Source organism: Acipenser ruthenus, chromosome 26 (genome assembly GCF_902713425.1).
Source record: "Acipenser ruthenus chromosome 26, fAciRut3.2 maternal haplotype, whole genome shotgun sequence".
In the NCBI taxonomy this organism is placed as follows: Eukaryota; Metazoa; Chordata; class Actinopteri; order Acipenseriformes; family Acipenseridae; genus Acipenser; species Acipenser ruthenus.
This window is the reverse complement of record NC_081214.1, coordinates 24,776,320-24,793,648: the sequence shown is the minus strand read 5'-3', so window position 1 is coordinate 24,793,648 and position 17,329 is coordinate 24,776,320. Positions and strand designations below refer to the sequence as shown.

Here is a 17,329-nt window from a genome sequence, read left to right as displayed (position 1 = left end):
CATAACTATTCTGGACGTTGTAGAATAATATATATATATATATATATATATATATATATATATATATATATATATATATATATATATATATATATATATATTAAAGAAGCAAAATGCGCTTGATAATTTCAGTTATCGCTGGATAAGCCTACAGTCGTTTAAATTAATTTCTAGCAGTCAGGTAATACTGTACTGTTGAAAGTGTGGTTACATTCTGTAGCGTTCCCTGTCGACCCTGATACAGCAGAACACTTGAACTTGCAACTCAATTGTTGCCTTGCTGATAGAATTTTCTAGTCGGAGTCAGAGAGCAGGTTAAAAAATCTCGCTTTCTCGCGGTGTTATGGCGCCATCTCATTGCGAGATCCTCGTTCCCTGTCTGTAATGTAAGGGGGCGTGTACCATGATCGGGTACAGCCAAAGAGTGACGTAGTTTATTATTTTTTAACTAACAGTAAAACATTACTGTTTAGCAAAAAACCAAATAGAATTCCAAGTCTAGCAGCAATGTCAGACGAAGAGGTCCCGTCCACGTCTAGGGATCCCGAAGCAGAGAAGGACGAGGTGAGCTAGGGGTTTGCAATGCATTTTGCAAGAGGCTTTCTTGTGAAAACTAATAGACGGTACAGAAGTTTGATATTTTTTGGTTCGTTATAATTAGGGAATATGGCGGGAAGGGGGCGTACAGAATAACATCTGCAGCAGACACCAGGTGTCGTTTAATAGTGTGAGAAACAGTTGCGCCCTGTGTTTTATTAAACTAACATGGTTTGAAAGCATCGCAAGAGAGACTATAGCTTTGCAGAAAGTACCGGGCTTCGTGAAATTCTAGTATTCCAGGGTTTCCATATACAAAGAAACTCGAAGCAGATGCCAGATAAGATGGTACTGCCATGTAAGACAGCTATGCATGTTGTTAGCATATAGTCTTCAGTTTGCATATAGTATTTCAGTATATATATATATATATATATATATATATATATATATATATATATATATATATATATATATATATATATATATATATATATATATAACAACGTTTTATAAACTGCAGTTTACTTCGTGTTTGTACATAGAGGATGATGATGATGATGATGTAACACCAGTTTGCTTTTTAGTCTTATTATAAATTGTACAGTATTTGCAATTATTCCAACCTTAAATATAGCTGATTAGAAAACATGTACCAGCCCCACATAATAATACTAATAATAACAACAATAATAATAACAACAACAACAACAACTTTGATTAAATAGAGGCCTAATAATAATAATAATAATAATTGCATCAGTTTGTATAATGTTCTGCATTTGCGATTGCTGTTTTAAAGACACGCGTTTCTCCCTTAACTACACTGGTTGGTTGTAAGGGACCGAGTTGACGCGCTTGTTCGTGTTCAACATGCACACGTGACTCACGGTGATCCAGTGCACTGGAAAGAGACGTCCAAAGACTACCAGGAGATAAAGCACAGTTCTTCGGATTTTTTTTTTTTTTTTTTTTTTTTTACCTTCCAGCACCCTTTGCATACAAGCAACAGCTGAGTCTCCTGATTCAAATAACAAACTGAAAACAGCTCCTGATATACATGCTGCTTTTGATTTATAATAATAGATTTTCGCTTGTGATTCTTTCACAACCAATCATTTGAGACACACATGGCAAGTGCTTTCTTAACCAATGGATCTTTTTGGGATGTAAAATATTAGGCTTTTACTGTAAACCAGGATGCGCATGGAAACTGAAGTTTTAAATGAGCGTTTTATTAATGAACTGCTTTATTTTAGAAAGAGGATCGTCCTTTCCAGCTCAGTGCTCCTCCCAAGGCCACCAGCAAGGTAGAAACAGAAGCTGACCCGGAGTATGAGGAGAAGAGGGTAAGAGATTCTCTCCGGGTCCTCCTGTCCTTTTTGAAAAGCATACTGCGGTCAGTGTGCACGGTAGTTGTTTGCAGTTTCACCATGCTTGCACTGTGCTAAGAATTTCCTACACTTTGTTATAATCTTATCATGTTAATACACAGTGTATCGCTTAGAGCATTGATTTCACTGCTCCCAAGTATTTCCTTGCTAGTTTTACCCAGGTCTTTCAGAAAATGTGCCTTATGTGCAAGGCCCATGCCCCCCAATGGTTACTTTAAGTGCCTGCAGTATTTTCAGACACAGTTAAAGCACCAGACAAGTGCAGTTAGTAATAATATACTGTCAATCAAAGCCTCCTTTTAAGTCAATAAAACATTTCCCTAAGTCTTATAATAGCGCTTAATAGCTCCCTGTACACAATAGCTCCCTGCACACTGTACATTCAGAGACCAGTGAGTTTTTGTATTTGTTTTTTCTACAGAAAGCAGATCGAACCAACAGGTTTGAATTCCTGTTGAAGCAGACGGAGCTCTTTGCACATTTTATTCAGCCCGCAGCACAGAAGACCCCCACATCTCCCCTGAAAGTCAAGCTGGGACGGCCACGCGTCAAGAAGGACGAGAAACAAAACCTGCTCTCCGTTGGAGAGTAAGTCGGATCTTGTTATTACGAAGGGTCAGGAAATAGTCTTGCAAGGGGATGATCAGCCTTGGTGGTGGAGGTGTGTTCTCTCCAGGAATGAAGGAGGGCAGAGCAGGGTGTTTGTCCTGTGCCAGAAGGGACATTTTTAAATGAATTATGTGTTTTAATGTTTGGTAAAAAGACCAGTGAAAATCAGATATTCTAAATACACACCCGACTGTATGTGGGCTCCACCAATGGGGCAGGGGCAGGAGAAAAGAGACAGGGTAAGAGTCCTTCAGTTGTCACCTATAGAGAACACGAGGAGCTATTCAGCCTAATATCACTGTTGTTTAAGTCATTGAAATAGCCCTCCCTGGCTGTTTGTAGATATTTATTTAATCAAATGGTTGATTCACTGGTTGCTTTAAGATCTTCCTCTAAATAGATTTTGCATCTGGAAGGTTTTTGAAGGGGCATTTTCAAAAGCTAGGATAGATATTTTCAATAAAGTTGTAAATTAATGGAAAGTTACATTTTATTTACAGTTCTTTTCCAGGCAGATTTTAATTACAGTTACTGAGATATTCTTCAAGTCAGTGATCAGTTTCCAGATGATCAGTTGTTGTATGCAGCATATTCGTTGCACAGGTATTAAACTTGACTTGTATTTAAGGTGAATTAAAGCTATGTAATAATATTTGTGTTTTAATAACATTTTTAGAAATACTGTTTTTGGTTAAAAACCAAGTGTCTTGTAAAATACCTTTATTGCATTATAATTGAGATATATATATATATATATATATATATAATATACAAAAATAAAAAATGTTCATGATGTAAGTAGTCTTTTAAAGAGGCATGCCAGTGATAAAGTGTATTTTGCTTTTAAAGCTAACAGTTGCACAGTATGATTACACTTGGGGGCCCAGTGAAAGATCTAGAGTTATTAACATGAAAACATTCAACGGGGACGCCTCCAATTTCCTTTTAATGTAGGTCCCTCAATTACCATGGTGATGTCAGAAAGGAAGAGGAGGCAGGACCAGAACAGAGTCAATTAGTGGCAGGATTACAGTTGGACAGGTCAGGAACTCATTTGAGAAAGTAGGGGTTGGTGAACCGAAAACAAAGAAAGGTTTGGATGCAACAGTTTTAATTAACCCCGTCCTCCTGTGTAAAACTGTGAACCATGCTGTACATTTCTGAAAATGCAAGCTATAGTACTGCATGTGTCGTCTGAGTGTTCTCTGTGGAATGGTGGTTGTAGAATTAGAACACGTTTTGAGTGTCTGTTTTGAATTATATTTCCGTTCACCACAGCATTTACCGTGCATCATTTCCATTTAGCTCAACCAATGACATGCTCTCACAATAGATGAAAGCTCAGACAAATGTTAAATTAATCTTGAATACTGTAACTGCATTTAAAAAAAAAAAAAAACTGCAGACTAACTTGATCCATAAAATAATTCACAAACATACGAGTGGGACTTGCACTCAAATTCAGTAGTGCCCTGTGTTTAAGGTATGTATACTGGTATGTTTAACTTTTTCAGAAGTCTTGGACAAACACGATAGATACACGTCAAAATGTCATGGCTTGGTATATTATTGCTATGTTATTAAAGCTTTCGTTTTTGTTAAAGTTTGCACATTGTTCCGTCATACCCTTACACTTTAAATAAGGTGGTGGAAGTTTGTAAGTTTTGCACATAAATGTAAAACAATAAAAACAAATCTTTGTAGTTATCGTCATCGGCGTACAGAACAAGAGGAGGATGAGGAGCTGCTGTCCGAGAGCAGAAGGACGGCCAATGTCTGCGTTAGATTTGAAGAATCCCCCTCCTGTAAGCAATCTTAAGATATGTCTCAGCGGGCTGTCTTAGCTGACAAACAAAGACAGTTTTATCATTGATCAGTACTTGTAAACAATATTATTGTTAAAATACTACAGTACCAGCAAAGCAAGCTAAACTAATATTGAGATTTAAGCAGCAACCTAACTTTTAATTCATCATTCTTTTAATGAATGTCTCGAACATCATTTCGCTGTGTTAATTACTTCTGTGGGTTGGAGTAGATAATACTTTTTTGTTCATGCATTCTAACTGTTATGCTCAATTAGTGAGCCATTCTTTAAAGTAGTCATTTACTTAGGTCCACCTTAGTTTGCAAACACTTACAGTCTATTTTTTATTGTATTTGTTTTTAGATGTAAAAAATGGAACATTGAGAGACTATCAAATAAGAGGACTAAACTGGATGATTTCTCTATATGAAAATGGCATTAATGGAATTCTGGCCGATGAAATGGTATACATAATCATAATGTCTATTTTAATGCACTTAATTTATTATTTTTAAAAAATGAGAGCATTACTACTCTATGACTATGGGAACCACTGTATATACTTACTATGTAAAAAAAAAAAAAAAAAAAACCTGTGTCAACTGCTGTGCAGTGCGGTTTCACAATTTCACTGTTCACATCTTAAATTAATAGACAGGCATGTTACCATTTTAAATACTGCATGTGCCCTTATAGAGACATAAGAGATTGTGCAAGATATTAAACACTGTAATTCTTTACCAAGTTTTGCATCTCTCTTATTCGTGTTTATTCTGCATGTTTTGTTTTTTACATTTTATGCTTTGCGACGCAGGGTCTGGGGAAGACTCTGCAGACCATTGCATTACTCGGCTATCTCAAGCACTACAGAAACATTCCTGGACCCCACATGGTCCTGGTCCCCAAATCCACGCTCCACAACTGGATGAGTGAGTTCAAACGCTGGGTGCCAACGCTGCGAGCCGTCTGCCTCATCGGAGACAAGGATGCCAGAGTAAGTAGGTGGAGAGATAACAGATGCAACAGTCGACCCCCCGTCCCTGAGTTTGGTGACATTTGTTTTTCTACTGTTAGCTTTTAGACTGATTTAGAATTTAGCTGAGATTTTGGCATGGAATTCATGGGAAAATAATAATTATGCATGCTACTGTTATTTTTTTTAAAATTATTATTATGCTTCATAGTGATATTTTAATTACACACAATTGTATTCGACTCACTATGGTGAAGACAAAAAGTAAAAAGAAAAACACTTTTTACGTGTCACTCTTGAGCATAGTGCTGTTGACCAACAGTAGCCATAAAATAATAGTTATACAATGTGACCTCACCCCAAGTAACGTTTAAATCATGAGTCAGGCCGCCTTCATCCGTGACGTCATGGTGCCAGGGGAGTGGGATGTTTGTGTCACCTCGTACGAGATGGTCATCAGAGAAAAGTCTGTCTTCAAGAAGTTCAACTGGAGATACCTGGTCATAGACGAAGCGCACAGAATAAAAAACGAGAAGTCTAAGGTAGGAAAGGAGAAAAGAAGATTGCATACCGCTTTGAAGTTTTACATATACTACGAAAAACTGACAAAAATGTGACATTTTGAAATCTAACATGAAATATTGTACTACTGTTATGGCTGCCGGTAGACTTTTGCAATATCATTTTGTAGTTTCTAATATACCTGATGTTAAATAAAAGATCTAAATCAGGTTTATATAGTTTTTTTTAATTTATTTTGTTATATCTCAATCATAAAAGTCTGGTTAATCTCAAACTTTTGGACATAGCTTTTCTTCTTTTTTTAATTCATTGATGTATTTTTTTTTTATAGCTCTCTGAAATAGTTCGTGAGTTTAAGACGACTAACAGGTTGCTGCTCACTGGGACTCCGTTACAGAACAACCTTCACGAGTTGTGGTCCCTGCTCAACTTCCTGTTACCCGACGTCTTCAATTCCGCTAATGTAGGTTTACTTTACTCAGTCGTGACACCTTCTGTTTTCCTGTCATTGTTTCATCACACAGTATATTTGGAACTCAGATGATGAAGAAGAAACTTTTCTGGGCTAGCAAACAATACTCATTTTTTTTTTACTCTTAACGTGCCCCAAGTTGGTTTCTGATTCCTCTGGTAAGGTGTGGTTGTAATTATTTGCAAGATCTTCTGTGATATCAGTTATTCTGAATTTACTGTTTGGGGTCGGTGGTTTTTGTCTTGGTCTCTGTATACTGTTCATTACTAGCTGATCTTCGCCGCCAGCATGATTCTCATTATCACTTTGTGAATCTGCACCCTGCTCACAAAAGGGAATGCACGCTTCCCCTCAGACACTGCCCATCAGGTGCCTCTTCGAGTTAAAATACACATGATGTTCAAAAAGAAACTGTATTGGTTTACTAGCTGTGCTGATGTACACTGTGAAGGGGTCATGCTCAGGTGTCAAGTTGTTTTCCACCTTGTGTCTTCGTTAGTGTGAAATTGTCATGAAATGATATTGTGTGTGTGTTTTCTTTCAGGATTTTGACTCGTGGTTCGACACCAACAACTGCCTTGGGGATCAGAAACTTGTGGAACGTCTGCATGCTGTAAGTCCTCCACCTTTTTTTAAATCACTTTTCTGTCCTCTATTGAACAAGAAGATCTGTAGATCAACACTGTGCTTCCACCACTCTCAAGACTCCCTGGATAGAATCATCAACCCATGGGAACTTAGTGCATCCCACCCTGGAGAGATTCCGGGGTGAATGTCATTTGTTTTCAGTATTGAACGCAGTTTAGACATTGAGGTAGCCTTTATTGATTTTAGCAGTCGTGGCTCTTGACATTGTATCTTTTTAACTTATATAATTTAATATATAATAATCCTACTGGCGTTTTCCCCTTAAGGAATATTTATAGACCTTATTAATTAGTATTGATAAATGCATTTAAAATATTATGGGAAGACATCTGCTGTAGAGCAGGTTTATTTGTCAGCAGAGTTTTTTGTCGGCAGTGTTTAGATGTTTATATCGAAGCTGTTTAGAACCCTAAGTGTCAGTTCTACCCAATTAACTTTCCAGCAACAAAAAAAAAGAAAAAAATTAAGTTTTTCGTATGAGAAATGTATCCTCTGTCCTTTGAGTTCTTACCTCTAGTGTTGTCCTTTAGGTTCTAAGACCTTTCTTGCTGCGTCGCATCAAGGCTGAAGTGGAGAAGAGCTTGCCACCGAAAAAAGAAGTGAAAATTTACCTTGGCCTCAGCAAAATGCAGAGAGAGTGGTGAGTTCAGATAGCTGCTCTGTTCAGAAACGCACAGAACGGGTTAACAAATGCTTCACCTTTTTAATCTCTTTGCATTTGAAGGTACACTAAGATACTGATGAAGGACATTGACATTCTGAATTCCGCTGGGAAGATGGATAAAATGCGGCTGTTGAATATCCTGATGCAGTTACGGAAGTGTTGCAACCACCCGTACCTGTTTGATGGAGCCGAGCCTGGGCCTCCTTACACCACCGACACCCATCTCGTCACCAACGGAGGCAAGATGGTGGTGCTGGACAAACTGCTCCCCAAAATGAAAGAGCAAGGTAGGCATTGTAGTGGGTTTGTCTTTCATTAGAACCCTAGGGAGATTTATTGGACACTTTAGAATGGTCTTGGTTTAAACAGGTTAGTTTTGGAAATGTTTCCGTAGACGTGGACTTAAATAAGTACTCTGAATTCGATCTATATTTTCAATTGGAACTTCAAAGTGCAGTAAACTGTAAGCACGTCCACTTGGAGAGAAGGAGGAGTAAGTCGAGCATGGTTTGAATCCGTATGCGCAGTATAAGGTACATTGATTATTGCTGTCAGTTATTTTCAGTAAAAGCAGGATGAAATTCATTTCATGCATGATATTTTAAAAAGCTAAAAGAAATTAATTAAAAAGTAGTTTTGGGCACTAATAAATATAATTTCATTGAATTTCGTCTTTTTTTAAAATGCCCATTGCTTTATGTGGGGGAACAAATAGCGTCCTCATATGAGGTCATCGTGCATTTGCGTCTTCGATATGTCCCCATGTATAGACTAGAAAATGTTTTATTTTTATTTTGAAAGTATTTGCATGATAAGAAAGTACCTTGTTGATTTCTGTGGTAAGGTTCCAGAGTTCTGATCTTCAGTCAGATGACCCGGGTATTGGACATTCTGGAAGATTACTGCATGTGGCGAGGGCATGAGTACTGTCGCCTTGATGGACAGACGCACCATGAAGAAAGAGAGGTGTGGAACAGTGTTGTGCTTGCTGCTTACGTATGCAAAATATATTCTTGCCAGTTACTCAAACCATTAAGCAGCACGGTTTTGATTATTATTTTGAAATAAGGAGAAGGATTAAATTATATATATATATATATATATATATACACACACACACACATTTGATTTATAAATGGTTCCTGATACGTTTTCATTCTGGTGTTACTGCTCCAGTAAGTTACAGCTATATGGTTAGTATTAACCCTATATTGACAAGCAACACACTATTTATTAACATTTCTACAATTTTACAAACTTTGTTTTCTGACTGCCCCACAACCACACATTACCAGAGGAATCAGAGACCAACTTGGGGCATGTTAGAGTAAAATAAAATAAAATACATTTAAAGCAATATTTGGCAGTATAAGGTGTCATTTTAAAGGAAGCCAGAAACAAATCAAGACGTCTCTAACCTTAAGTAACGTGTCCTTTCCCAGGAAGCAATAGAAACCTTCAATGCTCCGAACAGCTCGAAGTTCATTTTTATGCTGAGCACCAGAGCGGGAGGCCTTGGGATTAACCTGGCAACTGCAGATGTTGTGATTCTGTACGACTCTGATTGGAATCCACAAGTAGATCTGCAAGCAATGGTTTGTAAACCCCTGTTACTTTGGGGGGGGGGGGGGGGAGGGGGGGGGGACGACAGCTTTAATGTATTTTTATGTACCAGTCGTTTTCATTCAAGAAGTTTTGACCCAAAGCAGTACATTTCATTTCGGAAAACGTGCTACATCATAACACTTTACTCAGCTTGTGACATGCAAAAGATTCAGCTCCATACTCTATTATTAATCATTATGAGCAAACTTTCCTCAGGACCGCGCTCATCGTATCGGTCAGAAGAAGGCAGTGCGAGTGTTCCGCCTCATCACTGACAACACAGTGGAGGAGAGGATTGTAGAGCGCGCGGAGATGAAGTTGAGACTGGACTCCATTGTAATTCAGCAAGGTATCTTATAATACTGCAGAATCACTCATGACATACAAATGGGCAAAGCCTGGAGCCACAAAAGAATATTTCTGTTACAGATTGTATAGGTCATTAAAAAAAAAAAACAACTTTGAACTCACTTAATTAGATTTAACCGTTCTGCTCTTCTTGCTCCCATGCGGCTGCAGTTGTTAGCTCTTGATATCTTATCTAATTTATGTTTGAAGTGTATCTATTATTACGATCTAAGCGGCTGTAAGTATGCAGACAAAATCAAGAATATTAGCTGAAAAACTCTTCTGCACTTTCCTGTCGCAAGAAGGAATACAAAGTGCCACTTGTAAAGAAAGCATCTTCAAAATGTATTTAAGATAATCAACATGCAGGTTAGAAATATCATGCTCTTCTTGTTTTTCTTTTTCTTTTAGGGAGGTTAATTGATCAGCAGTCTAATAAACTTGCAAAGGATGAAATGCTTCAGATGATCCGGCACGGTGCCACTCATGTCTTTACCTCCAAGGACAGCGAGTTGACAGACGAAGACATAAATTCAATCCTTGAAAGGGGTGCAAAGAAGGTAATTAACAAGTTACCCTTCAGTTTTCGCCTTTGACACCCACCGTAGTAATAAAATTCATCACAGCTTTATTAACGCTATCCAGCGCCCTATAAACCAACGCTAAAACCACATTCTTTGATGGCGCAACAACAAAAAAAAAAGTGGTTTTAAAAAATAGCATGCATTTGAATGTTTCTAATTCATAGATTGTACTTTATTTTATTTGCCTCTTAGACCGCGGAAATGAATGAGCGTTTGGAAAAGCTGGGGGAGAGTTCGCTGAGAAACTTCACTGTCGATACAGAAACTAGTCTGTACAACTTTGAGGGGGAGGACTATAGGGAAAAACAAAAGGTAACCGTACGCATACACTTTCAATCACACTGCAGTGCCTTCAAGGGAGGTCTCAAAGCAAACACCATCACAAGTAAAAGGTATGGCGGTCGCAGTTTTCTGTGTGATAAGGTATATAAAAAAAGCAACGGAACTCCCCGCACCTACAGTACCAGTAAGTGTTCCCCTTTGTGTTCCTGGGAGGACAGTTCTTATGCGTTCGTTGCTCAAGTATGATGTAGTCTGGATTTAACAAAGATTAGCTACAGTATGTACTTTATTTATATGTTAGCTTTTATATACCTGGCTTGGTGCTTCCTTACAGTTAACCTTACAAAGTGTATTTTTCGTTTTCAGCTTAGTCTGATGGAGTGGATTGAACCACCGAAAAGAGAGCGCAAGGCTAATTACGCTGTGGATGCGTATTTCAGAGAGGCACTCCGAGTCAGTGAACCTAGGGCTCCTAAGGTAAAGCTTTTCAATACAGTTTTAAAAAGACAGAGAATATGGATAGATTTAAAATGGCTCATTTGGACTTTCTTTGTTGTTTTTTTACAGGCCCCACGACCCCCGAAGCAGCCAAACATTCAAGATTTCCAGTTTTTTCCACCACGCCTCTTTGAGTTGCTAGAGAAAGAAATACTTTACTACAGGAAGACTATAGGATATAAGGTGAATATCTCTATTTGTTATAATTACAAAACGGGAAATTTTATGTACTTTATTTAGGATACAGTTGTCACTACTGTACCTTTACATTTTATAAAACTAGGTATCTGTTATATTACCTGCAGGAGAAACAATGGACAGTGATTAGAGTAGCATAATGCGTTTATTTTGGAATCAAAATCATTTCTATTCAATCTGTTTTTAGTAGGTTAAAATGACAGCAACTATTGCTATTTACTGCAGAGAGACTCCTGACCTTTATTGGATAGTATAGTTGTTTAAAGCATTCCTCTCACGTGTGGTGCGCTTAGTCAGCTTAGTAGGTCATACATTTTCGAGTGATGGATGGTAAATGATGGAATAGACCGGGTGTGCACTGATCGAGCTCCTGTAACACGCTGTGAACTCTGCTTTCCTGCTGGATCAAGGTTCCCAGGAACTCTGACCTTCCCAACGCCACTCAAGTCCAGAAAGAGGAACAGAGGAAGATTGATGAGGCTGAACCTTTAACACCAGAGGAGACAGAGGAGAAGGAAAAGCTACTTACCCAAGTACGACACTGCCCAGCGGCTTTATAAAGATATGTGATTTTTGTCAGCTTAAGCATTTCTTTTTCCATTCACATGGTTGAGACATTGAAACTTTGACAGTAAAACAGTTTTACAGCAGTTTTTTTTTTTAATTTGCCACATTTGTTTACAGTTAATAAGTCTCAATTAAAACAGTGAGACCCTGCAGTGATTTACTGTACGCTGCACGCCACACTTGTACACTGTCTGCTGCTGCTTCTTCTTCATAGGGTTTCACAAGCTGGAACAAGCGAGACTTCAATCAGTTCATAAAAGCAAATGAGAAATACGGCCGTGATGATATTGATAACATTGCTCGCGAGGTGGAGGGGAAAACGCCAGAGGAAGTCATTGAATATTCGGGTTTGTTCTTGTTTTGTATAATTTCAACTGTATTTATCATAACTTGCAATATTATTTTTTCCTATCCTTACCACTCATTTCCACAAGGCTTTACTACACTTTATGTTTTACTGTTGTATCCTTCAGTTTATTATATTATAAATACTGGTTTTGTTTCTGAATTTTTTTGCATTCAGGTCACGAGCAAATAGAAAAGTGTTCTAAGAAACCAACACTAAAAATGTGCAAAGCAATGATTACTGCATTTATTTCTTGGTACCTTTCTGGACAGCTGTTTTTTGGGAACGTTGCAATGAGCTTCAGGACATTGAGAAGATAATGGCACAGATTGAGCGAGGAGAAGCCCGGATTCAGAGGAGGATCAGCATCAAAAAAGCGCTGGATGCAAAGGTCAGAAATTGTCATGCTTATGAAACTTTACCATGGTATATTTATTTATTTATTTAATTTTTTAAAAAATTTTAGTCGTTGCCAATTAGTTTTTATTATTTTCTCCCCAATTTGAAATGCCCAATTATTTTTAGGCTCAGCTCACCGCTACCACCCCTGCGCTGACTCGGGAGGGGCGAAGATGAACACACGCTGTCCTCCGAAGCGTGTGCCGTCAGCCGCCCGCTTCTTTACACTCTGCAGACTCACCGTGCAGCCGCCTCAGAGCTACAGCGTCGGCGGACAACGCAGCTCTGGGCAGCTTACAGGCAAGCCCGCAGGCACCCAGCCAGACTACAGGGGTCGCTGGTGCGCGGTGAGGCGAGGACACCCTGGCCGACCTAACCCTCCCTCCCCCCGGACGACGCTCGGCCAATGGAGCGCCGCCCCCTGGGAGCTCCCGTCCACGGTCGGCTGTGGAATAGCCTGGACTCGAACCGGCGACGTCCAGGCTATAGAGCGCATCCTGCACTCTAGCGAGTGCTTTTACTGGATGCGCCACTCGGGAGCCCCTACCATGGTATATTTCAATCCCGGGAATTCATTCTGCTTTTCCTTGGTTAACATTCTTTATTTACCATTGTCCCCAAAAATCGTGCTTTCACTATCCTTTTGCTGTGGTTTGCTACTATGCTTTTGCCACTGTTTACTACAGTAAGCTTTTAAAGGGATGCTATATATTTCTGTGATTTGTGTTTTGTTTACTATGTCTGCCATGCATTTAAAGATTTAAAGCCAATGAAAAATTAGGCAACTTTTTGGGGGTCAACTTTTAAAGTTGTAGGAAACAATTTCCAGCACATCCCCTATGCAAATACATCAACACAACACGGGCAGCTTGGTGATAATTGCTCGGTAAGATCACTAATGGTATTGCTACATTATTATACAGGCAGATCACATTACTCTGTTAACACAGTGGCACCACTCGATGCAAGACTAATGCTTTCATCCTTCCTCAATGGGAATGATCACATGTTGCTTGTTTCAGATTGCAAGGTACAAGGCTCCATTTCACCAGCTGAGAATACAGTATGGAACCAACAAAGGGAAGAACTACACCGAGGAAGAGGACCGGTTTCTGATCTGCATGCTGCATAAGATGGGCTTCGATAAAGAAAACGTCTACGAGGAGCTCCGGCAGTGCGTTCGAAATGCACCGCAGTTTAGATTTGACTGGTTTATCAAGTCCAGGACTGCAATGGTAAGAAAAAAGAAATCAAGTAAACATCAACAAAAAACGTTCCAGTCTGGTCAAAACTGTAAAGATAATGAACATATTCTGTTAATAATTGGTGACCTCCATTTGAACCCATTAAGTGCCATTGTTCTCGTTTGAAGATAGCCCACTTTGTGATTTTATGGAGCATTTTTAACTGGCACCTACCTGTTATTTTAACTATATTGTTATGATAGCTTACTCTTAATTTTGTGAACCACAAAAGTTACGTCTAGTAGTCTGTAGCTGTTAATTCTGTAAACATAGCCCTTCAGATGCTTTTATGACATCTCAATATAAAATAAGAAACTGAAGCCTAAGAATGATCCATTTCTTGGTGTTTTCCTCCCCACAGTAGAGTAAAGTTCCATTTTCCAAGTGCTGAGCTTCATAGCCGGCCTAAAATGTCACTGTTCTGATTACGGGCACGTCTAACTTGACTGTCCTCAAAAATAAAACGCAGCCGTTTGTAGCCAAAAAAAGAAAAAAAAAGTACTGATTTAGATATATCAAATTACATAAATACAGCTTGTGTTCTGATGCTTTCAGAGTTAATCAATAAGAAACAATGTGATGGATCAGTTGTTATTCAGTGCTTACCTTTAAATTGTTACGTTACGTCTACATAAGCTTGCACCACTCAACAGCAATAGATTACTTATATAACATTTCTTTTTACTGAATTTACATTACAGCAAACAAACCTGACAGCCACAGAATAATACAAGACACCGTCCTTCATGCTGTAATCCAAAAAAAAGCTCAGCAATCATATTCTAAATGAGTATTCATTTAAACATTGTAAGAAAAAAAATAAAAAATAAAACTTTGCTACCTGTCTTTTATGGATCAACAAGTTCTACTTTATTTTACAGACAACTGAATGTAATGCATATAAAGCAGACAGGAATAATACCTTTAGCTAGACATGTCCTTGATAGGTTTGACTCACAAACATGCGATTTCAGCAGTAAAATGCCATACACCTTGAAAAGGAATCTCATATTTTGCTCATAATTCCTGATGCCCCTCTGAGATTCACTGGTTTGATCTTGAATGCATTAGTGTGCTTTCTTATCAGACAGGAAGAGGCCGCTCTGGCTGGTCAGAAACCTTTTACAGATGCTCTTCCCCAGTCAATGTTTATTGCCCCTGTGAAGCCATCTGTTGGACAGTTTCAGTACCACAAAGGCTGTATGAACTATGAGCATTTTTTTTTTTAGTATTTAGAAACACAGGGCCATATTTTCAAAGCGTTTCCTCCATTCTTTAATTCGCTTCTTATTCTAGTTTTGTAAAATTAACAGGTGTTTTACCTCTTTATAAAAACTGGGAGTTAATTAAAGCCTGGAGTAAATGCTTTGAAAATATGTCCCACAGTGTGATAAGGCCCTAAGTTTCTGTGCCCTAGAAGCTACGTTTATTTAATGGTGTGTCTAGGTGTGTTCTTACTTTTGTAAAAAAAAAAAAAACACAAATAAAAATGACTGAATGGTACAGACATGTTGAAACACATAGATTTTACTTGGTGTTTTTTTGGTAAAGATAAAATATTGCTGCTCTGAAATGGCGTCCTCAGGTGTTTGGCTTGTTTATTAAGGGCATGTTTAAAGGACCTTTTCTTCTAGTAATACTTCTAGTAGGTTTTCATTCAGAATATGTTTTTAATCGGTGATAAAACGTGAAACGCGATTTCCTTTTAGGAACTGCAAAGACGCTGCAACACTCTCATCTCTCTGATTGAGAAGGAGAACATGGAGATCGAGGAGAAAGAGCGCGCAGAGAAGAAGAAGCGAGCACCTAAAGCAGCAGCGGTAAATGAGCTTTAAATGTGTTTTTAAATACACTGTGTCATCAATGCAGTATCCCAGCTACCTTCTACGGGCCTTTGTGTTGAGGCAGGAGGTTCAGGTTACAGTGATTTGTAAATGAGTTGTAATTAGCAGCCTCATATTACAGGTAACAACAGCTAATACAGGATCCCCCCTTTATAATGCTGTACTCTGCTGACTGTGCAGTTTGTCTCATAACATTTCCTAGTGTCCTGCCATTTTTGACCAATTGGCGTCAGTATGAAGGGGCACCTTAAAGGACTAGCCGAGTGCTCTAATCAAGAAAGCATTAGCTAGACATAACCCTTGCAGTATTATTTATGTCTTTTTTTTTCTTAATTGTCATTCAGGCACAGAAAAGAAAGACGGATGCCCCTGCAGATTCCTCCGTTCGAAAGGACAAGAAAATGAAATCATAAAGGTGCCAACAGACTTAAAAACTGTCACCGAGCTGGGAGTATTCAAGGAACTACATACAGCATTTACTATTAATGTGAACTGCAAATGTTAGTGGAGTCTTCTTAGTGCATAGAAAAAAGACCTTGTGCCATTTTGTACATTTTAATTTGCAACATTTGTGGTGCACTTTTAATTTGTTTCTGCATTCCAGAACGGATAGTATTATTTTGTGACTTGCTTCTGTTAAAATGTTTTTTTCATGTTAATTGTCTTGTTAAGCTAGCATGCTGGGATTTTAGAATCTTTACAGTATGGTTTTGATATGCTGCCCGTTTTTAAATAAAATCTTTTAAAGCCAAAGGATAGGGAACATGTGGGAAAAAAACAGTATATTGACCAGGTTCTCAGCAAGTGTTGTTTAAATATGCATAATTGACCAGTTAGGCTTTGCACATAATGTCAGCACTTTTTTTAATTGAAGATATTGATTGTGTATTTTGTGTTGTTTTATTTTTTATTTGTTCCATTTCATTAAAGAAACTATATATATACATATATATATATATATATATATATATATATATATATATATATATATATATATATATATAAAATTCTGCTATCTCTTTGCTATTAGACTTTTTTGCAACAGAAATACGGAACAATTCACCAGCGTGGTATAAAATCAGGGCACTGCAACGACTGCAAAGGAGATGGAAAACTTCAGATTGACTGACAGTGGTTTAAACAGTCCTTGAACATGTATTAAACCCAACAGTATCCTTGATAGCCTTCATCCTAATCTGTGCAGTATTCTGCTTATAGAGAACCTTCCAGCAGCTGTATCCATGAGTGTACATGTCAGCATCACTCTATAATTGGACAACTAGTGTGTGCAGTTTGCCAGCTTAATGATCCAATTGAGTTTCTCTCCTTCTCTTCACCCTAAGGTGTGCATGTCCAATTCTCAAATTTGAGAGCAGAAATGTAATAGGCTTTTATTACCAGTTCAGAGTATCGGTGAAGAATGACATTTTGACCTGCGATTTTCCAGACAAGTGCCCCTGAGCTGGGAGCCGGATTCACAGTTGCTTTATGAAATGTGCTAATGAGATGACAGACAGGAGGGGATGTGTGAAAGACACAATACACAGATTGCACTTTGATGAACATTAAGATCTGTAATCACGTCGTTTTACTCTTTTATGTTTTCTGTATATTCAAAACAGCATGTGTTTATGTTGAATGCAAATCATTTACCTAATCATTAGTCTTTTCCCTTTGTATCATAAACTTCATTCGGCAGGAATATCTATCTATCTATCTATCTATCTATCTATCTATCTATCTATCTATATATATATATATATATAGATACACACACACACACACACA

At 38.1% G+C, this 17,329-nt stretch overlaps 1 protein-coding gene across 3 annotated transcripts; it reads left to right on the top strand.

Moving 5' to 3' along the window:
- Window positions 1-366: 366 nt before the first annotated feature.
- Window positions 367-16,427, top strand: LOC117430776 (probable global transcription activator SNF2L1). 3 transcript variants are annotated; one of them, XM_059001165.1, is made up of 25 exons: window positions 379-564; window positions 1,797-1,886; window positions 2,353-2,519; window positions 3,495-3,581; window positions 4,245-4,345; window positions 4,711-4,811; window positions 5,162-5,341; window positions 5,707-5,862; window positions 6,174-6,305; window positions 6,859-6,927; window positions 7,493-7,602; window positions 7,687-7,913; window positions 8,471-8,592; window positions 9,069-9,221; window positions 9,448-9,580; window positions 9,991-10,139; window positions 10,356-10,475; window positions 10,812-10,922; window positions 11,013-11,126; window positions 11,552-11,674; window positions 11,923-12,055; window positions 12,327-12,445; window positions 13,476-13,688; window positions 15,407-15,517; window positions 15,886-16,427. In XM_059001165.1, the coding sequence occupies exons 1-25, from the start codon at window positions 508-510 to the stop codon at window positions 15,952-15,954; spliced, it is 3,147 nt and encodes a 1,048-aa protein (XP_058857148.1). In that variant the 5' UTR covers window positions 379-507; the 3' UTR covers window positions 15,955-16,427. The 3 variants fall into 3 exon arrangements, with proteins under 3 accessions (XP_058857150.1, XP_058857148.1, XP_058857149.1); XM_059001166.1 differs by lacking the exon at window positions 3,495-3,581 and having other exon boundaries at window positions 381-564; XM_059001167.1 differs by lacking the exons at window positions 13,476-13,688; window positions 15,407-15,517; window positions 15,886-16,427 and adding an exon at window positions 12,580-12,745 and having other exon boundaries at window positions 367-564.
- The last annotated feature ends 902 nt before the right edge of the window (window positions 16,428-17,329 follow it).